Here is a 27009-nt window from a genome sequence, read left to right as displayed (position 1 = left end):
TTAAGGCAAAATATTAAAGGGCTGGTTTGCTGCTCTAGTCTTGTTATTGCAGCGATCATTGTCATGATACCCACAATCCATTAGCAGATAAGTGCTGAACTAGTGAGTGGGCTCTGTAAAGCTGCCTCTAATAGCATTCTCAGGAGGATCCCAGGGCCTGTGTTCTACATGCTTCCTCATCACCGGCCTCTTATCTGAGCGTGCACTCGTTCCAACCAAATGGAGCCTGAATAATATTAAGTTGAGAAATTGGAGGTACAAAGCAGCTTTTTATATGCACTCTGATATAGAGGAAGAAATATCAGAAACTGGTGAAGCAGAAATGACTCAGCGCTCCAGAGAGGGCTGTGTGTGTATGTGGTGGTGTGTATATAAAGGCACTACTTGTTTCAGTATGAAAACACTGATGTGGAGTCTGTGAAGTCTTTACTCTCTAGACGTTTTAGGCTAGTAAGCTAGTGGATTTCCTTAAAAAAATAAAATACTGTATTGTGAGGGTGTCATGGTACTGATTGATTACCATATTCATGTAAGATCCCAATGCTTCTTTTTTGGGAGGTATGGGAACAGGATCCTGGGTGTAAGATTAGAGTTAGCTAATATATTTGCAGAAGATCCTTAAAGGGTTTCGGCTGCTATAAGGCTGTCATAGTCTTTACTCCTTGTCTCTTCGCAGGTGTAGACTTCAGAAGATCAGATCTTCTTAGAAAAGTCCTACTGCCCTACAAGAAGGCAAATAAAATTAGCATATTCTCTCACCTTGTATTTAGTTTTGGTAATAAAATCCCCTACTAAACAGAATTGAGAGTGCAGATCATAATGTGGCATTGCTAATTTTACACGTTTGCTCAGAAAAGACGTGTGAACAGGACATTTGGGTAAAATATGAAGAGGATGTGGTCAGAGCTCAGCGTTAGAAATGAGAGAATGATGTTTACTGTGACTATTTTCAAACATCTTTGTTGTTTTTTTCGAACTTTTTTTGCAGTCAAGGGCCAGTTTGCAGAGAAACACATCTCAGTCTCGCTGCATAAGAAGAGCCGATTGCTAATTTGTTCAGGTGGCGTTATTTCCTAGTTGAATACTCACTTTGTTTTAAGTCTACGTTCACCCCCAGAGTGTTTTGGAGGATCTTGAAATCGGAGGGGTTCGCTAATTAGACACCCAGTACAAATGATCTTTCATGAGTTCAGTAACTTTGTTGAGGTAATTACACAGTAACATTATTCTTGGATAATTTCCAGAAAAACACAGCGTTGTGAGCATGTGCTTCCCCCCCCTCCTTGCTCTCTTAGATCATCGCCGATTTTTATCATAGAAACTGCAAAGCTGAAGGTTTAATGAGACTCTCCTCACGTGGTCGTTATTTAAATGTCCCTTGTTAACGTCAGACAGTATATCCCCAGAAAAAAAAAATGAGAGAAAAAAAGAAAGTGAGAGCTTTGTAGAGGTCTGATGTAGGGCACAGTCATTTACGGACAGGCGGGGAGGTTAATATCTGTACGACGTTCTTCTCACATATAAAGACCACAGATTTGGATGGATTGGAGGTAGAGGAACTAGGCTAGTTTTACTGTAGGTGCAAAGACAGGCAGTAATTAGTCAACTGAGCGTTACACACAGTAAAAGAATTTATTAGGATGTGATGCGCCTAAAGCAGACACATCACAATGAGTCACTAGTTCACCTCCATAACCAACACAACGAGTCAAAGCACATGCGTCAGGAAAGTTAGAGTGACACATCTGATAAACTTGTGTTTGTGTGTGGGCGTTTGTGTTTGTGACCCAGAGGAGTGTCTCTCTTCTCTTTTCACATGGTTAAATGCCCTCTGAACTGAAGGCCAAGGGCAGGGTGGGCACTAGCTGTCACTTTTCCTCAGCGGGCCTGGTGTCTTAAACAACATTCACCCAACCTCGCAATCACTGCTGATGCACTCATCGCTCCATCTTTGTGCCTTGAACTCCTAGCTGTTTTTTAATAAAATACCACTTACTGGCTACCAAAAGCCTGGCTTTCTCTGTATAGCCTGAGGACAAATTAATATTTCAATCATTTGGGGATTGGAGGAAAAGCCAGGTCGCATTCCCGTCAGCGTCCCTCCCGCCTCCTTCCTCCTTTCCACATCGTCTGCATACCTATTTGAAAATCCGATCGAGAGGTCACGCTATTTGAACCAATCTGATTGGCTGTCACCTCTAATCTGACGGACAAGCAGATGTTCCTTTTGGGCATGCTCCTTCGTCCATCGCCGAGCCAACAAGGACACACTGCGACGGCAGGGAGGGGTGGGCAGTCTGAATCTGCCACTTTCCCTCAGCATTAGCATGCCTCTTAATGACCAGTTAAGAGGCAGGCCCGCAAATGAGTTGTGACAAGCGCTGCTGAAAACGGAGTCTTTTTCCCTCATTCCTGCTGCCTCTCAATCAGCATTTAAACGCCTTGACGGCCTGACATAATTCCGCAATAATTATCACTCCTGGTCTTCTCCTTGGCCAGGACAGAAGTCAGATTGGATCTCATCACGGCGGAATAATGCTGACCAACAATAACTTTGTTTTTCTCTTTCTCTCTCCTCAGGGATGGGGCAGCAGACTCAAGCAGGCCGGTTTAATCCGGTCGAGGTGAAGCAGGAGCCGGCGGATAGCGCTTTGACGGCCCCCCAAGACTCTGTCCAGGAGCACAGCCTGGACCTGAGCAAGAAAGACCACAGGTATCCCATCATCCTCCCCCTCTCGGCTCGCGCCCAGGCCCGCCCCGCCCCACTGTGATTTATCTCTCAAATAATGCCGTATTGTGTTAATTAGTGTGAGTGCTCTTGTTAAAACCCCCTTCACAAGGTGGGTCTGTGGAGTGATCAAGGAGGACGAGATTTACACGCTCCCTCCTTCTCCCACCACGAGGCCTCCTTTGAGGAAATCCATCATATGAATGCAAAAATTCTCCCATAATACCCTCTTTTCATAATGCACGTCAAGTATGAGGCATGACATGTTTGCACATTCATTTAGATGAAAGCGTGTTCACATAAACCCCAATTTCCAGCCTCCTTCCCTTTTTTTCTTCATTGTATATTCGCAATCTCGGATAAATTATAATATTTACTGTTCTCATGCAAATCCTGCCTAAACACTGTTCATTTTGCATGTTCTAGCGCTGAATCAAACGGACACCCTGCGCCGGGAAATACATCTCTTTTATCCTCACTTATGAATAAGGTAAGATTCATCCATCAAACGCTTTTCATCCCAAGACAAATTAGCAGGATGCAGAGGGGGCTGTTTGTTTTTTAATGTTTCACCGCTAATAGGATGAGTTTGTATCATTTAAATTTTCCAGCCATTTTTCATACAGTGTAATTTCAGTCCGCCGCTCGCAAATTAATATAATAAAGCAGGAGCCGGTTGCCACGGCAGATATATAGAGATGTTTGTTTTTTGATGAGCTGTTTTGAACTCTCCGTGCATTTTTTTTCCTCTGGCTTTCTTCTTTTTCTCCTCCATCTGCTCTATCTTTATTTATGGACTTTGTAAATTATTTGATTAAAAAGTCAGCGCCAAGAAAAAAAGAGCAAATGTCACCCTCATTTTTTAAAAAGACGAAATGGTGGCGAACAGATATTTAAATGTTGTATGTTTTTGTGGGGATTAAAATGGACATCGTTTTAATCATACATCTTCTATGACTAGTATAAATGGTCTGCATGTACCATTACCTTGATGATTTAAATAGAAAACTCGCTCTAGTTCTCCTGATGGCTTAGCTCAGCTCTCTCTCTCTCTCTCTCTCTCTCTCTCTCTCTCTCTCTCTCTCTTCCTGTCTCTCGCTCTGGTTCATATACAAGGCCGAATTGAAACACATCTGAAGCCTCAAACATAGAGTGCACAGAAACCATTGTGTGTTTTTTTCCTCGAGTAGAACTAGTGTTACTGTGATGAAGCATGCCTAAGCATGTGTTTATCTCTGTAGATGAATCCTGGTTTCTTCAGTGCTTTGGATCTGAAGTCAGAGCTGGAGGGAGCTCAGGCGGCAGACGGCTCAGACGCAGCTCAGTATCTCAGTAGGGTAATGAAGAGGTCGTGCCCAGAGAAACACACTGAGCTGTGGAGGACCTACCTGCGCAGGTGCCTGAAATCATCTTGTGTCCCTATAGAGTCGTTTACAGCTTCAGCTTTACTTTTCAATGTTTCATCCTCACTACTTTTCTTTTAGACTTGTTTAACTCTTTCACACTAGCTGTGAGTTAGATGTATGTGGCTTTCTTTCTTTCGTTCTTTCTTTCTTTCTTAAGTGAACTAAAGCTAAACCGTGAAAAGAAATGGTGAACAGTAATACACCTGAAGTATAGACTTTCCTTTATACATGTATATAAATTGTAACCTTAAATCGTGGACATGTTATTTATGTCAGTGACTATCAACACGTGTGCCCAAATAGATCTTCCATTACAGAGAACACAGTCGTGTTTTGGCTCCACATCCTCTGTGTTTTGTTGAAGCTGGTGTCTGGTTTTTGTCACCATCTGTCTTTATGATGTACCCTTTTGCTTGTCAGTGCCATCCACAGTGTTTGTTCCCAGGTTGTTATGTGGAAAGAGAAGATTTATCCAGAGCATGTGATGTTATGTACAGTATTTAGTTACAAAGCCCTAGCAAAAGGTCCCAGCCAGAGACACGCTGCTTTTGGCTCAGGCGTAGTTCACCTAAAGAACCACCTTATTCAAAGTCAGATTCTCATGAGCTAAACCGAGAATACAAGAGTGTGTTTGAGTAACTGACCTGAATTTACGAGCAATTTGACTCTTTTCCTCCTTTTAAAGTTTCCCCCTTTTCTCACATGTTTGTACAGGTATGACACTGATGATTTCTGTGAAGGCCAGTGTGATTTCCTGCACAAGATACATTTTCATTGCCTGGTGGAGGATTGTGGGGCGCTTTTCAGCACATTGGACGGAGCCATCAAACACGCCAAGTGAGGAGCGCTCTGGTTCTGGAGCATTACAATCAAACATAATGAAGTTAAATCAAAGTTTTTAAATGTTAGAGTTCATGCCAACACACAAGTGCACATACACACAAAATTTACATGATTATGATCTAGAAATGTTAATTTGCTGCTATGTTTGGCGGCTCTATTAGAGCTCATTTAATGGGTGGTGCACCTCTCTGTCATTAGCTTCCACTTCAGAGCCAACCTGAAGGTTAAAACGGAGCCCCCTTTCAACGAGAGCAAGGAATCCAACGATAGCACCCCTAATCAGATGGCTGCCCCCATTTCCATGGCCAAGACGCCTCCCATGGAGGTGCCCAGCCTGGCTCTGTCAGGGGGTTACAGCTCATCCCCCTCTCTCCACGCCTGGAAGCAGCTGGCCGGATCGATCCCCCAGCTTCCCGCTTCCATGCCCAGTATGCCAGCCACTTCCCCTCTGGCCACCACATCGCTGGAGAACGCCAAGCCTCAGGTCAAGCCTGGCTTCCTGCAGTTTCAGGACAAGTGAGTAGACACTGCCATTTTTGTAAATTCATAATACCGTGGTGGTGTGATTTGAATGGGCTGTGCTGCCTGTATTTCCATGTCTTCTGTGCAGTTTTAAATATCTGACAGACGTTTCGTCACGCTTATCTCCTACAGTGATCCTTGCCTGGCCACCGACTGCAAATACTCGAATAAGTTCCACTTCCACTGTCTGTTTGGAAATTGCAAATATGTGTGTAAGACATCCGGGAAGGCTGAATCACATTGCCTGGACCACATTAACCCCAACAACAACCTGGTGAATGTGCGAGACCAGTTTTCCTACTATTCTCTGCAGTGTCTTTGTCCTAATCAGGTGAGTGTGACTTCCAGAGGTAATATTCTATCAAACATTCTTTATTGTGCCTTTTTTTAGTGGCATATACACTTTCAAAGGTTTGAGGTTGTCTGTTATATTGTGAAATATTATTACAATTTAAAATAATTTATTCAAAGCTGAATTTTCAGCATCCATTACTCCAGTTTTCAATGTCACATGATCCTTCAGAAATCATTCTAATATGCTGATTTGGTGCATTTCTTATTATTATCAATTTTGAAAGCGTAATTTTTTTCAGGATTCTTTGATGAATGGATTATTTCAAAGGAACAGCATTAATTTGAAATAGAATTTTTTTGTAACTTTAAAAATGTCTTTACTTTCACTTTTGATCAATTGAATGCATCCTTGCTGAATAAAAGTATTAGTTCTTGCATAGGTCCCCTTACATACTCAATGTTACTTAAAATACTTATCACTAATCCTTCGTATTACATTTTCACCCATAATATATGACTTTCTCAAATACTACAAATTATTTCAATGATCAAAAATATAAATCCCTTGCATTTATGCCCTTGCAATGCATAGCAACATGCTAAAGCCACTTATTTGCATACACAAGCACCATGCTTTTTCCTTTTTTGTTTTCTCAGAAAATGAACAAATTCCATTTAAAACTCAGAAGACAGAGACTTATTTCTCCACAACAAATAAACAAGCAAACAAAAAAACGAAAACCACCGTGGAGCCCCCAAAGCTGTATAAAATAAACAAGTTTTGCTTTTCATCAAAAATTCCATCATTAATAGAAAAAAGCCCTCCCCTTACTGCAACTTGCATTTGGAGCAAAACCTGTTTAAATGAATTCATTTATGCGTCCCATCCCCACTTCTCGAAGCTCCCCCTCCTCTCCAGAGTAGAGTGGGTTCTGTTTATGTGCTCCTGGGGGAACTGCCTCTCTGGAAACAGATGGTCGTGCAGAAACAGGTTACATTGCAGAGGACACACACATGCGACGCACACGCAGACTAATGAATTGATAAAAGAGCTGTTTTAGAAATAGATGAATCGCCAAATGAACTAATTGGTGTGTTGTTATTGGGGTCAGCGGCTACAACGTGAACCTAAACTTCAGATTCTCGCTGGTCAGTGAGGCTGGTCCTGTCACATGCTCTGAGAAAGAAAGAGAAAAAGGATTTAATGAGCAGACGTAACCTACTTCTTCCCTTTGGTACCCTGAGTAATGAGTAACTAACTGACAAATGATCAGACCTCATTTTGGTTCAAAAGATGGTGTAGTAATGCTTGTAAATGAATGTAATATCTAATAATTGGGTTGTGAATTAACTGTAGAAAACCAAACCGTTGAGACATAGACAGCTGCACAAGATGTTCTCGCTCTGAGTTTTGTTTATTTGCTGTTCTCTGCAGCACTGTGAGTTTCGCATGAGGGGCCATTATCATTGTCTGAGACCTGGCTGTTACTTCGTCACTAACATCACCACCAAACTGCCCTGGCACGTCAAGAAGCACGAGAAAGCCGAAAGACGTGCCGCTAACGGGTTCAAATACTTCACCAAAAGAGAAGAATGTGGCAGACTCGGTAAGAACCACATTTTCATGTATTAAAAGAAGCCACGGATCACAGAGCTCATTCTGTCATTATTTACTCAACCTCATGTACTGTAGTTCATAATCTGTATGCTGGTTTGGAAAGACATGAATGTGAAAAAAGAATGACCATATTTCCATTTTTGAGGTAAACTGGTCCTTTAATCGCCCTCAGTCCTTTGGAAATCTGATTTTCTTGATTCATTGTGGTTTGCCAAGTAATTTGGTGAATTCAGCATTATCAAATCTTACAAATCGTACATGTTCCAGCCTCCCACACTCTTTATTGTTTCGATCACTGTTCACATTAGTTTCTCATGTTTCCAAACACTCTGTTTATTCGTTCACTCTCCCACGTTATTTTCAAGCAGTGACTGCAAGCTCAGTTTGTAATACAACTGGAAGGATCAGAGATGGTGTGAAATCAGAGATGATGTAACTGTAATTTCATATCGATGCCATCACCTGCTATAAAAACACTTTTTCCACTGGCTCTGGCTACAGGAAAAGCGTCGTTCTCCTTGTTGAGTTGGTAATTGTCACGCTGTTTGCAGCACAACAAACAGTACAGGGCGTAAAACGGCTGCGCTTCACACTTATTCACTGAATTTTGAGTATGTTTCTCAGAAGCTGTTATCTCATTAGTATCTGTGCATTGATATTTTGTCAAGTGAATGGTTTACATTGACAACAGAGTCGGCACGCTAGCAGTCGTTTCCATTTTGCAGAACAAACACGTTTGGTGGAAATAAAGATGGTCTCATCTCATTGTAAAACTGGGGACGTTTTATTTAGATTACAGAAAACGGGCCGAGAAAAATGGTGTCTGCCTTTTTGTCATACATTAATACTTCAGTATTTATAGTAGGCAATCAAACAGAGGTTGTTTTCTTGGGTATATTTAACCTGTCAGGAATGAGCAATTACATATGTTTGTTAATTACTGTGCCTGTCGAGCTCAGTCTGTTTGTGTTGCTCTTTTTCAAGCCTCGATCATCATCACAAGCAGGCAGATTAAAAGTTTGTATTTTATTTTCTCTACTCTCCTCCCCTTAAAGGGAGAGTCGACCAAAAAATGGACACCCTCATTTCGACTAAAACCCATCGAATTTTCTTCGGAGGAGGAGGAGACGTTTGGTGGAATGTCCAAGCTGCTCTTTTCCGTGCAGTGAATGGGGTCTGTGCTGTTGAGAAATCAAATGACAACAAAATGTCTGTATAAAATAGTCTGTAATGTATGTCTATTGAATAAAACAGGTTGAGTAAATGATGACAGAAGGTTAATTTTTGGGTCAACTATCCCTTTAAGTCCCATTTATTTAAGAGTGGAAAGTATCACAAGTGTCCACAGAGTATAAGGTCTCTCCTGTTGCGTTGTTAGTGGTATAAACCAGGGACATATGACAAAAGCAAGCCATAGAGTCATAAAGAATTGATGGTTCAGCTGGACTGGGAAAATGGTATCCATGGCAGCTACATTAAACAGAACACCGGCGATGAGGTTACCAGGATCTGGTGGCACAAGATCCCTGATATTTCAACATGTGCTCATATTTACTCAACTCTGCCGTTTTAAAGTACATCACCCTTGTGTACAAAAGCAGTCTGACAACAGGCGGCTTGTTGCATGACGCCACGGGTGCCATGGTAACGGACAAGCCAGCACCTGCCCTGAATGCTACTCTTTCAATTATTTCAGCACGCATTATTCACAATAAAATTATTACGAGCACCCTACAATATTTGATTAGTGCGCAGAGGCAGTCTTTAAATTTGAAAACATATAGCAATTAAAATCTGTAGGGCCCTTTGTGTAGAAAAAAATAAATAATAAAAAGCAAAGGGACAGGCGTGAGGGGGAGGAAACACACCAGCAACAGATAGGTCATGAAAAATGAATTTAATATGGAAATAATTGTGTGTTTACTTTGGTTTGCAGGGTTGTGCATTATTGCTTCTCCAAATGCAGAATGTATTTATGTAAATTCCAAATTGAATATAAGATGTCATTGTAATAAAAGAGCACCACAGGTCTAATCTTCAAAAGGTTCGACTTTCCCAGTGTGACACTGGACTCATCTGCTCTGTCTCTCTGCATTATGCAGGCGCGGGACGGAAGCACAATGTCCTCATTACCTCGTTGAGAATCCATGATATATGTTGTCCCTGAAACCCGGGCGCGATGAAGACGGTCTTTGCTCAAGTTAATTTTGTCGCTCGTCTCTTGCAGGGTGCAAATACAACCAAGTTAACAGCCACTTCCATTGTATCCGTGAGGGCTGTCAGTTCTCCTTCCTGCTCAAGCACCAGATGACCTCCCATGCCCGCAAACACATGAGGAGGATGCTGGGTAAAAATTTCGACAGAGTTCCTTCCCAGGTATGAAGAAATTTACAAGCTCAATTATAATATAAAGCTAACTTTTACTCTCAAAATTGTATATAATTTTAAGTCAGCCCCTTTTTTCAACATGAATTCAATGTTAATTGATTTTTGCAAGCTATTTAAGTGATTCAATTATTTTATCCATTGGCCATTTGTAGGTCTCTCGTGCCCACCGACATGAAGAGATGCAGCACATGGCCGGTCTAGCTTCGTCTGCCATGGTAGGCAGCCACCCTAATATGACCCCTAACTTGTCCAGCATGATGGAGGACAACGATGACTACATGGACTACACCGGCGGAGGAAGCCCACTGGGCCTTTCCTCAGAGTCGTCCAATCAAGACCGCAGTTGCACCAGCACCCCCGTGGGCAACGATAGTTCGCCAGCAGGTGAGTCGACCTCAGCAACAAAACTATTTCATCGCAATAAACATGTTCAGCCTCGCATGTTTGACAATATATGAGAGAGATTAAATGATAACACAGGCTCAGTGTGGCCAGTGGAGCAAATTTTTAGAGATTTATCTGGTCAATCAGTCAATCAAACTTCATTGTGTTTCTTGTGATGGCCTTTTGTCCTTCTTTGAAAAGAGAAACATAAAAACCTGCACCACGTCTCACTGAATTCTCTGTAGCTGACTCATAAAGCTACGTATGTTGCATCAGAGACACCAAATGTTTCCAACTGTAATGATATTTATTAAATTATAAAGCACTAAATTTGTCATCCAGTATTCCACACATAACTCACATTAATGCCATCCCTGTGGCGACTACATAACAGAGGCATCCCAGACTTTTCTCATCTCTACTGTCATTGAAATCAGCAACACACAGAGGCAGCACAAGTTGTTCATTTTCTCTAGGCTTAAAGGTGCTTAAAGTGATTTTTTTTTGTGTGGAATATGACAGAAAATGTACAGATATTAATATAATGGGTGTCCTGGGAACAACAATAAACAGCAAAAAATAATCTGAATTGAAATCATTTTTAGCCAATCAGAAAACTTGTGGAGGGTGGGGTTTTGGAGAGAACTTGTGGGGTTGAAGGGGGGCAACGGGTCTAATTCACTGGCGAAAGTTAGCAAACTGGCTAACAATGCTATCAGCACCTTTAAATCTGGGCCTTTGCTCTTTGAATCTGAGCTTTCCTTCGTTGAATTGATTTTTATGGGTTCACTGTTTGATTTCAAATGTTATCTTCCATTCTCATCACTGTTGCTTTCGTCTGTTGTCTGACTTTGGTTACCATTTGGCTTTCATTATTTCATTACTTGATCTCTTTCCCTTTTTACCTCCCCACCCTTGTGTCTTGTACCTTCCTGTCTCTCTGTTACCATCCTTCCTTGGCACCGTGTCTCTGTAGGACCAGGCTGTCAGGTCCCTGCCTCTGCTGACTCTCCTCCTTCTCAATCTGCACCTCCTCCTCCTCCACCACCTCCTCTTCCACCTCCTCATCAGCCTGCACTCCAGAGTCAGCCTCCATCTCTCTCCTCGGCTCTTCTCCGGCCACCACTCCCCTCACTCCCATATCTCCTCTCCCCATCCTGTCTATCATACTCTCTGCTCAGCGCCTCTCTCGGAGCCACTAGGAGTGTTGTCATGCCAACCAACACACCAGCTTTCAGCCCCATCATTCCTACTTCGTCTTCGGTTAAAAATGACGTCCCTATAGTGCAGGACGCTGCAGGTACCTATCTCGTCTCCACCCGAACACTGCAGCTCTAGAGTTACAGTAGTTTGTACTATGGGTAGCAGTTACAAAGCCATTAAAAAGCATTAGCTAGATATAACTCTTAGCTTTTTACACATGCAGTGCAGTTCATACAAGTCACTGTGGTAGTGGCTTTAGGCTTGTGTAGTACATTGCACACCTGCCATTAGGTCCACTGTCTAAAATGCTGTCCATTAGTAGCATGCTGTAAAGGGCTGGTTTAATCATGCCAGGCTTTAATAGAGCCATGTGATTCCTGCTGGCCAGGACAGGGAACACATCATTAGCACTGACCTGAGGCTTATGGGAGGGTATCCTGCTCTCCCATAAAGCCAGATGTACGGAAGCACCTCTGAACTCTCCCAATGCCTAGACGTGACAATCACGTTAAAATGTCACCAGTACATTATACAAATGGGACTGTCTCTGTTTGATTATGGCATGGAATCACATTATGTAGTATATTGCTGTAGGTAGCTTTGATAGGGCATGTGGCTACTCCTGTTTGCAGAATTGCTTTGCTGCTTGTCGTTCTAATTGAAGTCTAACTTGTATATGCCCTTTTTGCAATCAGGTAACACCATCTCTATCCCCACGGCAACTGGCGCCAAGAAACGCTTCTGGATCATCGAGGACATGTCACCCTTCGGCAAGCGGCGCAAGACCGCTTCGTCTCGCAAGATGCTGGATGAAGGCATGATGCTGGAAGGGTTCCGCCGCTACGACCTCTATGAGGACTGCAAGGACACGGCCTGTCAGTTCTCCCTGAAGGTCACCCACTATCACTGCACACGGGAGAACTGCGGCTACAAGTTCTGCGGCCGCACCCACATGTACAAGCACGCCCAGCACCATGACCGCGTGGACAACCTGGTCCTGGATGACTTCAAGCGCTTCAAGTCTTCGTTATGCTGTAACTTCCCCGATTGCCAGTTCTCTGGCAACAGCACCCACTTCCACTGTCTGCGCTGCGGCTTCCGCTGTACGGACAGCACCAAGGTGACGGCGCACCGCAAGCACCACGGCAAGCAGGATGTGATCAGCGCCGCCGGATTCTGTCAGTTCAGCTCAAGCGTAGACTGCGAGGTGGCCGACTGCAAGTACAAGCTCAAGTGTTCGCACTTCCACTGCACTTACCCAGAGTGCAAGCACACAGTGGTGGGCATGTCCCAGATGGATTCCCACAAGCGCAAGCATGAGAAGCAAGAAAGGGGGGAGCTGCCTTCGGTCTCCCCCAACCAGGATGGCAACCATCACCATCACCACCACCACCACCACCACCACTCTGGCCTAGCTGTGCCCCCAATGCCCATGAATCTGCACCCAACCTCACCTGGCACACCGGGGCTGACCCACAACAATATGGCCATGTACCTCACTTCAGAAGGGGCCACTGGTGAGTATGAGCTTTCGGGCTCAACGCTCAACCTTGACAGCTCTCTGAACCTGGGGACGGACACCAACAACTCCTTGTTCTTCCTGAAAAACGCTGCTGGGTTGGGCCTCAGCGACTCCATGGACCTGAGCAAAAAGATGCACCGGGAGCCACTCTCCCGGGCCACCAGTTCTGGCCCTGCTGCCTCAATGGGCCTGAGCAACCCTCAGGACGACACCACCGGCACATCCGGCGATCCCGAAGATGACCTCTCACCCGAGGAAGAGCCGTTAGCCGAGGAGGATGATGACGACGATGACGAGGAAGAGGAGGAGGTAGAGGAGGACATGAATACAGACTCGTATGAAGATTCCATGCCAGAGCCAGAAGTAGACAAAGACAATGGAGAGAGTTTCGATGCTTCCATGAACCACGTAGAGACTTCCCAACTGGATAAAGAGGAGCCGGAGGCTGAGCCCTAATCTATGCTGTAGAAGGAGAACTATGAATTCCCTGAACAAACGCAAGTTTGAGTGGCCTCATTTATCATGCTTAGAGACGCTGCAGATGACAAGAAAACAACCAACTACAAGAAAAGTGAAGGCCCAAAATGATTTATTATGATGTTTACAAGATGACCAACATTATTAATTTAATTATGCATTAAAAAATGAACAGAGAAATAGACAGACGAGGCCCTCTTTTACACATGGGTGGCTATGTAAACCTTTTCCTACACATCAGTCTTTTGTGTGTGTGTGTGTGTGTGTGTGTGCATGTTTGACTTTAATTTATTCGATTTCATTTGTTACTTTTTGTGTGTGGAAAAAATAAGGAAAAAACAATCTCTCTATATATGACTATCTATATAAAGTAGATGTGTGTGGATGTTAATGTACATTTTAATTGCAGTCACTGGATTGCAGGACCCTCGTACCAACCTGAAAGCAACGAAAAGCGTACATTGCAGGAAATCTTTTATAAAGAATGTTGCTCAAATAATTGATTCAGAAATACCCTGTGTCATTATTATTATTATGAATATTATTATTGTGCAGGGGCCTGCATCAGTGCTTTGAGTTCTATGCTTCTCCGTTGATCAGATGATTTTTTTTATAATTATTTACAATTATCACAGTTCTCACTTAAACCTGCTGTCATGGTCAGTGGTGTCATAGGCTCCATTCCATGTGGACATTCGCCTGCAACTTCAGGACAAACAAAAACAAAAACAATGACCAGTGACTGCAAAGCTTCAGGCCATAAAGCATTGATCTCAGTGAATGCTAGCTCTCACTTGATTTCTGTTCCTTCTCCTTTTCTCAATGAGGACCCATTTGGCATTGCATATTCATAGTGCACTTTTGTATAGATGAGAGCAGATACTCAAGCCTCTATTTAAGACGTTTTGTTATCTTTTACATAATTGCATTAATATGGCTTTTTGTTTGTTTGTTTTTGCATTATTCTCTAATTGCACAGGCATGACCAGGTGATGTGGGGGTGTCTCACTGTAAATGGGTCTGTTTTGACGGCAAGAGTTATCGCCCCCTGTGTTTCGGAGAGTTTGTAATGTGATGATGGTGCTACTGCCCAGTATGAATGGGAGGAGATTACAGCTATGTCTTTGTTTTGCTCCACAAATAGATGTCCTAAAGTGTCCATCAAACACAGATCAGGAGACGAGCGTCTCTGAATGTAGGGAAACGTTTGTAGGTGTTATTTTTCTTTCCTTTTCCCTCCACAGTTTCTGTAGCATGAAGAAAAAACAAAAAAAAAACGAAACAAAAAAACAATAGTTGCAACAAAGTGAGGATGGAGACTGGCTTTTTGAAGCTTCTTTTTTCAGAAGCATCATGTATCTATTTCTAAAAGAAGAGGAAACATGGAGAGAGACTTTCTTTTCTAGAGGGCTGAATGGAGGACAGGCATCACAAAGGCACCATGATGAATGCTAGCGCCACTAGCGCTGCTCGGAAAGTGTGTGATTTTATGAATTGTACAGACAGAAAACAATGTTTCAAGCTTTTGTTTTCTATTTACAACAGCTGTGGTTTCACTCCAATAATAAGAAGTTATTTAATATTTATGTGACCTTGCAATGAGAAAATTCTAGGGTGTTTTATGCACTTTTTAGGTTCATTTTTACCTTTTGAAATGATGACATATATCTTTTGACAGGGAATTTGCTTTACAACGTTGTTTAGTTCACTTTGCTTTGATGCACAAATAGTCTTCAGTGTGACGAAGAACTGTTGTTCTGTGTTTTATTTAAGAAAAAAAGAGAAAAAAAAGGTTTTTTTCTTCGCTTCCAAGATTGGATGGTTTCAATATGAAACAGGCATGCTAGAACCTGGCTTGCTTAACGAGTAACACTAATGATGACTGTAATTTAAATGAATTCTATACAGAGGAAATTATTGCAGTGCTTCGCTCCAAATTACAAAAAAAAAAAACAAAAAAAAGATTTTTGTTTACTTGGCCTCCATTGAAGATAAACAAAGAAAAGCAAGGCGAGGAAATGAATTATTTCCTAAACATGGCTTTGAACGAACTATCAGAATATAGGCAACTAAATGTGTAGATGGTTATCTTTGAAATATTGTTTCAGGAGGGGGAAAAAAAGGTTGTATAGTATTTTCTTCTGTAAAAACTATATATGAACAAAAATGCTCTTTGATTAAAAGCTTCCTTTAAAAAGAAAATAAGGAGAAATAAAGAATAAAAAGTTCAAAACTGAACTAACACCAGAATAGTTTGCTTGAATGTGTGCGCGAGAGACCGTATGTGTGAGGTTTTATTGTTATTACCATGGTTTCCCCATAGTGCTAGAGGAATTAGTGGTAATTAAATCTATATGAGTCACATTATTGTAGCACTGAACAGTGGAGTGTATTTCTACCTTATACGCAAGGAAGTCATCATTTTCAAAGCTGTATATCATGTGCGATCACAATAACGATGATATCTGCATAATTTAATACCATCCACAACTCTTTGTTTGCTATTGTTTTGGTGTTTGTTTTATTTAATTGAACTTCTGTATTTTGCATATGGCATGCCCCTTTCACAGGCCGTTTGTTCTCTGGTCTCGAGTGCAAAGGCGCAGGACTCACACTGAAGCAGCTGTTTGCCTGGGAGATACTGTGCACTTGAATACATTTTATGTGTGTAAAATAGCAGGATTTGTAAAGAGTCGAAATAAAGAAATTCTAATTATTATAACAAGCAAATGTTCCACAAGGTGTTTCTCCAAATCATGGCTTTCTCTCCCCGAATGCAGTGTGGTAGTCTTAGGTAGGACTGCTGTGGTTTAACGAGACTGCGGTTAATAAGCAGCTCCCGCTGAGACTCACACCGTTAAAGGGCACCAGGCCCCGGGTCCGTGCTACGACGACACAGGACGCCCGGCAGCGCTGCGCATACACGGAGGATGACAGTATTTTAACAGCTTTTGTATTTTTCTCTGAACTGAGCATTACAAACGACAACGGAGCATCAAATTCCGACATAGTCACTCACGGGGCCAGGGGACAAATGCTCTCTGGTGCATTTTGGGAAAGTTTCTAGCACTCTAAAACGGTTTCGGGTGGTTGTTTTTTCATTGTTTTCTTTCATTGTGCAGGATGCTCGTTGCTCTGACCAGCATATACCATCCAGTCCCACTCGCTACAGCTGTTCTCTTGCCTCACCCTCCTCTTCCTTCTGATGTGTCTTTAAATAAAAACGTGTAAAGCCACCACCATCTGTCTGCCAGCTGGCATCCTGCATATAATCTTGAAGAAAGAAAAAAAAAACTATGGAAATTATATTACACAAAAACCAGACGGAAACAACCTCCAAACTAGCGCAGGCTGCTGTTGAAACAACAGACCACCTTATTGTCTAAATAATAAGGGAGAAATAAAATTTTGTTGTATTAATTATACATTGCATCCAATTATGTAAATGATGTATTGTAGCAACCATAATTCCAAAAAGTATTTGCCATACAATTTAAAAAATACATACACGCGTTTCACACAACATTTTTCACAAAAGATTCTTCTAAATGATAAAAAAAGTTTGGTTACGCTTTATTTTGAGGTGTCCTTGATACAGTGTAATTGTACTGAATAATATATTTAACAACATGTACTTAGAAGGTTAAGGTTAGAAATTGGGTTTGGTTTAGGGTTAGCTGCATGTAATTATGCATAATTTACTGCTATTACTACAGTATTACTACATGTAACAAGGACACTCAAATAAGGCGTGTCATACAGTACATTTATATGTATTGTAAATAATAATAAAAAGGGTTTAGGGTTAATTAGATATGTTTAGATGGTTAATTCTGAGAGAATGTCTAGCATTATTTATTTGTACTTGGTTTTCTATTTGTTCTGTAATGCAATGAAATTCATCAATTTTTGGTTTTATAAAATTGTATAGGCCTTATTTAACTGACATATTTCCACATCTCATTTCCATCATAATGAGTCAATGATAATAATGAGGATGCGCAAGAATGACGCATAACGCTTTCAAGCAGTCGAGTTTACAGGAAAAGCCGTGCGTATATTTGGTTTCTTTTTGTGTTTTTAATTGCATTACACCCACAAGCAAATGTGTATGTATGACCATTCAGAAGTGTACAGTTGTTTGCTTACAAATCACATTTCATATGCTTGTCATAAACATTGAAAGAATCATTTCGTTTGAGCATATAATTGCAGCATTGTTCTGTTTTTAGTTTGCGTCTGTAAATCTCATCCATTTCCTCATAACCTTTGGCATTCACATTCATTTTGCCAATTTCCATTCATGCATGGCTTTATTTAAAGAGACCTTTGGTCAGAGTAAAGAAAAAAAAAAAAGGATTCATAAGGAAGCTGCTGTGCCTCTGGTAGCAGCTGTTGCTTGTGTGAAAAAATTAAGTTCAGGGACCCCAAAGGAAAAAGAGAATTAGACACACATTCAGCCAATTTAACTTTAACAAGACCTTATTGGCGGTAATGTCACAGGCCCGCTATGTACAAATGCTATTCTCTGTATTCATGTCTACTGAAATGAGGAGAAATGCTCAATTATGTTCTGGATCAGGGGAGATTTCAGCATAAATATGACTCTAAATGTGTGTCAATATTTGGCAAATCAGAGTTACACAAAAGCAAAAACCAAGGCTCAGAATGATTTAATATCCTCTTATCTGAACATTACACTAAAGGCACACCTGTCGATATTAAGCAAGTTTTTGCTTGAAGCTGCACAGCTGCAGGTAAACAAGTGAAGAATTTCAATCTCAGATACACACTTGCATAAACTCACTGTGCCAAATTCCAAAAGTCACAATCTTTTAATAACAATTTGGTGCATGTGATAACAAGTCCTCTCTGTGCATGGGTTAGTAATAAAGACTTTTCCTATGGGCAATTTTTTACCAAGCATGATTTAAAATAATCTTTTTAAACTCAAACGTCATCACAAACATTAAAAAGTGGCAAATTGTAATACAAAGGTATAAATGCCCTTGTTATGGTATAATTAAGGTATAATGCCCTTGTTTAAATATTAATAAAATGTAATTATTTTTTTATATAAAATATCATTTTATATAAAAATTTAGGCTATAAAGGCCCAGTAAGAATCTGCAGAAATTGCCACACTTTAGATTAGGGTACAATTCTCACTATTAACTATGACTTTTGCCTCAAACTCCTAATTAATGCTTATTAACAAGTAGGCCTATTTGTTAAGTTTAGGTATATTGGTAGGACTAAGGTATGTCATGGCTTTCTCTCCCCGAGACTCATGGTCATGCAGAATAATGTATAAGCAGGCCTACTAATAATAGGCAATATCCTAGTTGTTATTCATGCTAATAAACAACTATTTAATAGTGAGAATTGGAAGCTAATCTAAAGTTGTACCTTGTATGTATATACATATTATATAAATAAGAGAGGGGGAGGGTAAAATAACGTGTTACCCATATCACATATTTGTTTAATATCACAAGTGCACACCCAAAAATTGATTATCCCAATGCCATATCTGTTATTGTTGGGCATGGGCGCTAATCTCATGCGGTACTTTCTGCCGCTTACAGTGAAGTCTCTTCTCGGGCCTCATGCGTTTTCAAATCAGCGATCAAGGATTAATCATCATATGACTTAAAATATGTAGAAACGATGGAATAAAAGCGTTTAGGAGACTTTGGCGCTCGGGCTGGGAGCTGTAACATTACAAGCAGTTTTCTTCAAGGCTCAGCAGCCGTCTCTGGAGCACTGGGAGATGTTACAGCTCTTTACGACTCCTTCCAGAAAGAGAGTACTGGGAGCAACAAGGCATTACTCTCTAGCACACATGCGCGCGCACACGCCAGCAAGGGCCATTTACTTACCAACTAAGGAGATCCTTAAGTGCTAAGCTGTAAATTTGGTTAATTTAGCACGATTCCACAGAGAATTGGTTGGTTTTCTTGCGGGGAAAACGCAGCACGCTTGCTGAGAATGAGCGGGGATGGTTGATGTGGTCCTTAGCGCCTTGATGACGGCAGGAACACGCGGCTGACAGCGCGCGCCGGAGCTATAAAACAGAGCAGCCTGGCAGCCCTACACGCTGGGGCACAATGCATGGCAATATGAAAATTGCTCAAATTTAATCCAATTAGCTTGTATTGAAGAAAGATGAAAATGTTCAATACTTAGAGAGAATGGTGTATACAGATGGAGACCCTGTGAAATCACACGTCCAGGCAATCAACTCTGAAAAAAAATCACGCAAATGCAAGCGATAAATCGCGATATTTCACATTGTTCACAGTATGTGCACTACCTGTGATTAGAAGCACCTGCACGTTCACGTATTAAGGATACAAACCAGACCATTTTCAAATTGAACCTTATTGAATGAAAGAAGAGAGGGAGGGAGAAATAAAAGCCAGCTACCAATTTCGTCCATTTAACTGACTCTTAAATCAGACTTGATTAAAAGGGAACAAAGAGAAGTAGAAAAGCTGCTCTTTTGACGAACAGCACAATATAAGACGACTTTGAGCTCTGCTCAGTCTCTAAAGCCACCAGCTACATGTGTTTGTTTGCATGATGACCATAAGGACATGACAGAATCTCCCAATGCATTCTTGAGAACTGGGTCAAGGTAAATAAGAGCTTTTAAAATGCCTTGTTTGGTGCAGCAGCTGCGGCCTTTATGAAAAGAAAAGTGAAAACAGGTGGGACGAGGCTTGTGCTAATCTGTCACATTATGGTGGTTGATAACACACTGGTCTCCTCACTCCACACACTTAAAATACTGTCATACATCAGCAATGTGATATTTGCAGAAGTGAAGATCGGAAAGATGTTGACGACACTAATAATAAATAGTGCTTGAAGTGGAAAAAAAAAAGTTTATATATAATTACATGTCAACGCATTTATTTAATTTGACATTAAAAAATGAACATGCTAAGGAAAAAAGTTCATCACAAAAATCTATATCAACAGCTGTAATATATCATATTGTGTGTGGAGGGAAAAGGTCTGTGTACATGACATGAAGACATTTAAAGGGTTAGTTCACCCAAAAATGAAAATTCTGTCATTAATTTCTCACCCTCATGTCTTTCCAAAACCCAAAAGACTTTCGTTCATCTTCAAAACACAAATGAATATATTTTTTATGAAATCTGAGAGCTTTCTGTCCCTCCATAGACAACAATGCAACTGAAACTTTGCCGCTTCAAAAAGTTCATAAAGAGGAACTAATTTATATGAATTGAGCAGTTTAGTCAACATTTTCTGAAGAGACTTGATCGCTTTATATTATGAACAGATTGAATTTAGCCTTTTATTCACATATAAACATTGATCAGAGAACATGAACAGAAGCTCAACCAAACCATGCTTGACACGCAAGAATGAACCTCATTGGTTCTTGCGGAAGATCAAACGTGCTGCGGAACACGAGAATGAACCTCATTGGTTCTTGCGGAAGATCAAACGTTCTGTGGAACACGAGAATGAACCTCATTGGTTCTTGCGGAAGATCAAACGTTCTGTGGAACACGAGAATGAACCTCATTGGTTCTTGCGGAAGATCAAACGTGCTGCGGAACACGAGAATGAACCTCATTGGTTCTTGCGGAAGATCAAACGTTCTGTGGAACACGAGAATGAACCTCATTGGTTCTTGCAGAAGATCAAACGTGCTGCGGAACACGAGAATGAACCTCATTGGTTCTTGCGGAAGCTCACTGCTGCGTAACACAAGAATGAACATCATTGGTTCACGCACGTCAAGCGAACATGCATGAGCTTCCGTTGTCGATGAATGTGATGATAAGTGAATAAAAGCCTTCATTTGTATTCTGAAGATTCATTTTCATGCGTTCTAAATTAAAGTCTTATGGGTTTGTAACATGAGGGTGGGTAATCAATGAAAGAATTTTCCTTTATGGGCAAACTATCCCTTTAAGAATTTGTGGCATATTGTTGAATGTAAAGAGATATGTTTGCTTTAACTATACTTTCGACGCATCCTCTTGTAATACTATCCCCGAAACTACACTTCAGTGAAGTGTGATATTTAAACATGTCATTCAGAAGGACTCTTTATATCTGAATGGATGGTTTTGGCCAGATTAAAATATGCACTAAATCTAATTCGGATGGTAAAAAACATTGGCTTGTGAGACTAACAGTCTGTGTATGCTGACACTAAACTGCTGAGCTATGCCACACTATCTCAGAAGATATTTAATGTTTAATGTACATTGTGCATTATGTGATTGCAGGATTTTGAACTAATGAGGTTATGTAGTGGGCGGAGCTACAAGGATGATTCGGCAGAAATGGAAACCGAACGACTTTGCATCTTGTTAGAACACAGCGTGATACATATTGCTACTGGTGCGTCTTGATCCAAACAAAGCATGAGAGAAAATCCACATTTGAGGGCCGTGAAAGTTATATCAAACAGCATTTCTGATCTTAATATTAGGTCTCTTAATGGCTTTATTGTTTCTAACAACATTTTAGCACTGTTTCAAAGCACACAGCATTTTATGCAAGCAGCACATTTCTAAACAGTCTTTAATAAACACGTTAATGACAGAGCAACCCTCCAGCTGTACAAGAGACTTAGTTATTTCTCCAGGCATCAGACATCTTACTTATTCCACAGTCATTAAGAGCTGTGCTTCAGGATATAGCAGAGCTGGTGTAATTACACAGGTACTGTGATGAGGAAGTTAGCAGTGGTATTCATCGTCTTAATTAAGGCATAAACTCTCTGCTCTCAGCTAAAAGCAGCTCTGTTGGTTTAGGCAGCGCACAGGCTTCGTAGCTTGTCAGTGTCATCCAGCACATCCTTTCAGGGTTGTAGTCTGCATTTGCATGTGGAAAGTAAACCACAGAAAAGACTGCGATAAGGAAAGACGACCGAACGGAGAGTCAGCACCAGGCCGACCTTCGCTTTCACTTCCTCCTCAGAGCCTGCGGCGTCTTTCAGGTGCCGCGCATGCGAGGGTCTATGCGATTTGTCTAATTTGCAAGCTTCGGCGAGGGCCGCACCTGTTGCCCCGTCACCGCCTGCAGTCCCGAGCCCTCAACAAGCTGACAAGCACCCCCAGATAATCCATTCTACCCACTATAACACGGATGCTCTCCTTGGTCCGTGCAGGACAAGGGCATTTTTCTCCGGTGGAGCACTCATATCCGCCATGCCGCTGATGGCTCATTACAGGCCAATTCATAAATATTGTCTCCAGTATTACCACTTCCAGGGCCTTCTCAGCTCCCCGGAGATTTATTCTTCTCTTTTACACCATGCTATTGTTTTCCTCCCGCTTTCTGTTTTTCATACCCCACCCTCCGTTCTTCCATGCCTCTCACGCTTTGAAGCACCCGAGCCACATCTCCTGCCGCATGAGGACGACGACGGCGGCGGGTATTTGTTCCATTTAGAGTTGAAACAGGGCCAGAGGAACATCAAGTGACAGCAGCCACACAGCAAGGCGAAATGCAATCCTGCTCGATTGAACAATCATATAAGTGATGACAAAGTGCTTTATGACTATGCGGCTTTGTTGCACTTGGGTTTAGCCCACTAAGGTCTTATGCTGGCGGTCTCGTGCGACCTTGGCCCATTTTCACCTCAACTCCAGCTCCCAGAAGTGTGCTCCTTTTATACCAGGATACCACATTCAGCTGGAATATGTTTTAATACAAAGAGAGATTTAGGGGGGCGGTCACATTTAAAGATGTTCTGTGAATTTTCACAAGCGAAATCCACAATCAATAGGAATCCATGCAATTAGGAATTTTACATGAAAGATTACGTGAAAAATCTTTCTTTTTTTTGGGGGGGGGGGGGGGGGGGGGGGGGTTCTTGCTATAGTAATAACAGTAAATTATGCATAATTAACTAATCCTAACCCTATGCCTATAGTAAGTACATGTTGTTAATTAATAATACTTAAATGTAATTACACTGCAACAACAAGGACACCTTAAAATAAAGCATAACTTTTTTTGTGCTTCACACATTGCTACACTATTGACAAAACACTGAGCCCTTTTTCCCCCATGATATTTTGCTAATGTGACTGCACCTTCATATGACGTTTTTGTGATTTTATTTCAAATATCAAGGCAAAAACTGACTGGAAGCCACTTATTAGTACTGCCATTGTTTTTTTAAATAGCCAAATTACCCTTGTTGCTTAAAGTATAGGCAATGGGGCTTCCAAATATTTGTGCCCAAGCTACAGTACGTGCAGGACCATGATGGAAACCAAACTCTTGTGTTTTGCAGATTGAAGCGCATCATAGCATGTCGCCGACTTCCAGCAGCATCGAGCGTGAGCGTCCTGTAGTGCGTGATACCATCTGTCCATCAGTGGATTCCCTTTGAGTGTAGGATACCCAGTGGTGTTCCAGAGGTCTGGACCCACATTAGCACAACATCAAACAGGCTCCCTCCTACACATGCAGCCCTGCGTGCTCTCCTGCTTATCTTATCTGAGACGGAAGGAGGAAGTCACCCCTCCGGTCCATCCCTGTAGAATTTGGCTTGACCTTTCTCATGCAAAGCTGAGAGAACTTGGAGGTTTTCTGCCCCTGCGACTGGGATTGTGTCCAGGGATATGCTTTAATGGGACACCTGCTGTGCTATTGTTAAAAATAAAGATAGGTATGACTGGCATCGCCTAGTATCTTAAATTCTTTAATAGGTGTTCTAATTCCACCTTATGACAGCAGTGATGAGTTTATGGGGTTAAAAGTGTTTCTTTAGTTTTATTTGTAGCACATGTAGAACAATTCTTTTCATATATATACTGTACATATATATATATATGTATATGTATATATACACCTCTCACAATCACATTATGAAATAGATGTTTTTCTCCAAAACACATTGGCCATAATTATTGGCAACCTTTAATTAAATACTTTTTGCAATCTCCTTTTGCCAAGGAGCTCATATACAGTGAGGAAAATAAGTATTTGAACACCCTGCTATTTTGCAAGTACTCCCACTTGGAAATCATGGAGGGGTCTGAAATTGTCATCGTAGGTGCATGTCCACTGTGAGAGACATAATCTAAAAAAAAAAAAATCCAGAAATCACAATATATGATTTTTTAACTATTTATTTGTATGATACAGCTGCAAATAAGTATTTGAACACCTGTCTATCAGCTAGAATTCTGACCCTCAAAGACCTGTTAGTCTGCCTTTAAAATGTCCACCTCCACTCCATTTATTATCCTAAATTAGATGCACCTGTTTGAGGTCGTTAGCTGCATAAAGACACCTGTCCACCCCATACAATCAGTAAGAATCCAACTACTAACATGGCCAAGACCAAAGAGCTGTCCATAGACACTAGAGACAAAATTGTACACCTCCACAAGGCTGGAAAGGGCTACGGGGAAATTGCCAAGCAGCTTGGTGAAAAAAGGTCCACTGTTGGAGCAATCATTAGAAAATGTAAGAAGCTAAACATGACTGTCAGTCTCCCTCGGACTGGGGCTCCATGCAAGATCTCACCTCGTGGGGTCTCAATGATCCTAAGAAAGGTGAGAAATCAGCCCAGAACTACACGGGAGGAGCTGGTCAATGACCTGAAAAGAGCTGGGACCACCGTTTCCAAGGTTACTGTTGGTAATACACTAAGACGTCATGGTTTGAAACCATGCATGGCACGGAAGGTTCCCCTGCTTAAACCAGCACATGTCAAGGCCCATCTTAAGTTTGCCAATGACCATTTGGATGATCCAGAGGAGTCATGGGAGAAAGTCATGTGGTCAGATGAGACCAAAATAGAACTTTTTGGTCATAATTCCACTAAACGTGTTTGGAGGAAGAAGAATGATGAGTACCATCCCAAGAACACCATCCCTACTGTGAAGCATGGGGGTGGTAGCATCATGCTTTGGGGGTGTTTTTCTGCACATGGGACAGGGCGACTGCACTGTATTAAGGAGAGGATGACCGGGGCCATGTATTGCGAGATTTTGGGGAACAACCTCCTTCCCTCAGTTAGAGCATTGAAGATGGGTCGAGGCTGGGTCTTCCAACATGACAATGAACCGAATCACACAGCCAGGATAACCAAGGAGTGGCTCTGTAAGAAGCATATCAAGGTTCTGGCGTGGCCTAGCCAGTCTCCAGACCTAAACCCAATAGAGAATCTTTGGAGGGAGCTCAAACTCCGTGTTTCTCAGCGACAGAAACCTGACTGATCTAGAGAAGATCTGTGTGGAGGAGTGGGCCAAAATCCCTCCTGCAGTGTGTGCAAACCTGGTGAAAAACTACAGGAAACGTTTGACCTCTGTAATTGCAAACAAAGGCTACTGTACCAAATATTAACATTGATTTTCTCAAGTGTTCAAATACTTATTTGCAGCTGTATCATACAAATAAATTGTTAAAAAATCATACATTGTGATTTCTGGATTTTTTTTTTTTAGATTATGTCTCTCACAGTGGACATGCACCTACGATGACAATTTCAGACCCCTCCATGATTTCTAAGTGGGAGAACTTGCAAAATAGCAGGGTGTTCAAATACTTATTTTCCTCACTGTATATATATATATAGCTTTTTGGCAGCAAACCCACCAGATGGGTTTGGGATAAAAAAGTACCCCATGCCCACAGTTAAATATACTGCTGGATCTGTGGGCCTATTTTTTGCATCATAGATTCTATCAAATACCAACAAATAATCAAAAATCAAAACCTGACAGCCTCTGCTAGAAATCTTATAATGGGCTGTGGTTGGATCTTCCATCAGGACACTGGTCCAAAACAAACATTAAAATCAACACAAAAATACGTCACTGAGCACGAAATGTCCTAGCACCCCAGTCCCCTGACATGAACCCTATAGAAAACTGGGTTTCACTTTGATCGTCCCTTTAACACATTCTGTTGACTATAAGTAACGTTGCACCTACATGTCTACTAACTCTCATTAGAGTTTTATTAGTATTAGTAGACTGGTAGGGTTAAGGTTAGAATAAGTTGACATGTAGTTGCAAAGTTACTTATAGTCAGTATAATGTTTGTAGTTATTTCTATAAAGAGACCCCCCCCCCCCCTTACTTCAAAGAAAGGTTATATTTTTGTGCTTTAAAAAAAAAAAGATCAAAACGATGAGCAATGCAATTTTTTTCAGACTTCTTTGTTCATATTTACCAAAGGTGCCAATAATTCTGACTATGACTGCATATTTAAACAATTTAAATGTTTTATATAGTATATTTTTAAGCAAAGAATTTATTATTTACAAATGTTAACAAATAATATATTTTTAATCATATATATCTTTATATATATAAAAAAGGATAATTTATTTTTATTTCTAAATTTAAGTACACACCAGAACATTTAAATTAAAAGTCATTGAAGTGGTGTTGAAATTGTAGAGTTTTTTTCAAATGGCTCTTTAAGCTACAGATGGCAAAAGACAATCCAGATTGGTACTTGTGGTCCCTATTGCAATTCCTCCATAAGCACCCTGGGCTGTGAGCGCAGGCTGTGTGCAGTGAACCTCCTGGGGCAGGAAGGGCTAACAACCCTTGCATTGATCCAAGGAGACACTCAGCCCTCTAACCTGCTGAGTGCTCAG

The 27009-nt window shown here is 41.3% G+C and overlaps 1 protein-coding gene and 1 long non-coding RNA gene across 7 annotated transcripts in view; both read left to right on the top strand.

The window, feature by feature from the left end:
• The window catches only part of casz1 (castor zinc finger 1), a 183012-nt gene extending 167186 nt beyond the window's left edge, over window positions 1-15826 (top strand). For 4 of the 6 annotated variants that reach the window (XM_079849886.1, XM_079849885.1, XM_079849884.1 and 1 more), the window contains 11 exons: window positions 2581-2713; window positions 3155-3218; window positions 3970-4124; window positions 4849-4971; window positions 5176-5493; window positions 5632-5830; window positions 7229-7400; window positions 9639-9787; window positions 9952-10183; window positions 11160-11483; window positions 12082-15826. In XM_079849886.1, coding sequence (XP_079706012.1) covers window positions 2581-2713; window positions 3155-3218; window positions 3970-4124; window positions 4849-4971; window positions 5176-5493; window positions 5632-5830; window positions 7229-7400; window positions 9639-9787; window positions 9952-10183; window positions 11160-11483; window positions 12082-13364 — 3152 coding nt within the window. In that variant the 3' untranslated portion in view covers window positions 13365-15826. The remainder of the gene's footprint in view (window positions 1-2580; window positions 2714-3154; window positions 3219-3969; window positions 4125-4848; window positions 4972-5175; window positions 5494-5631; window positions 5831-7228; window positions 7401-9638; window positions 9788-9951; window positions 10184-11159; window positions 11484-12081) is intronic. The other 2 variants (XM_079849888.1, XM_079849887.1) reach the window with 1 other exon arrangement.
• Window positions 15827-19721: 3895 nt separating this feature from the next.
• Window positions 19722-24066, top strand: LOC307146211. Its single transcript, XR_013819072.1, has 3 exons — window positions 19722-20025; window positions 21662-21776; window positions 23683-24066. It is a non-coding gene; the product is annotated as an uncharacterized lncRNA (long non-coding RNA).
• Window positions 24067-27009: the final 2943 nt, after the last annotated feature.

The sequence above is a fragment of the Squalius cephalus genome (genome assembly GCF_949319135.1).
Source record: "Squalius cephalus genome assembly, chromosome: 18".
In the NCBI taxonomy this organism is placed as follows: Eukaryota; Metazoa; Chordata; class Actinopteri; order Cypriniformes; family Leuciscidae; genus Squalius; species Squalius cephalus.
Note: the sequence above shows the minus strand (reverse complement) of the source record. Positions and strands in the feature narration are given on the sequence as shown.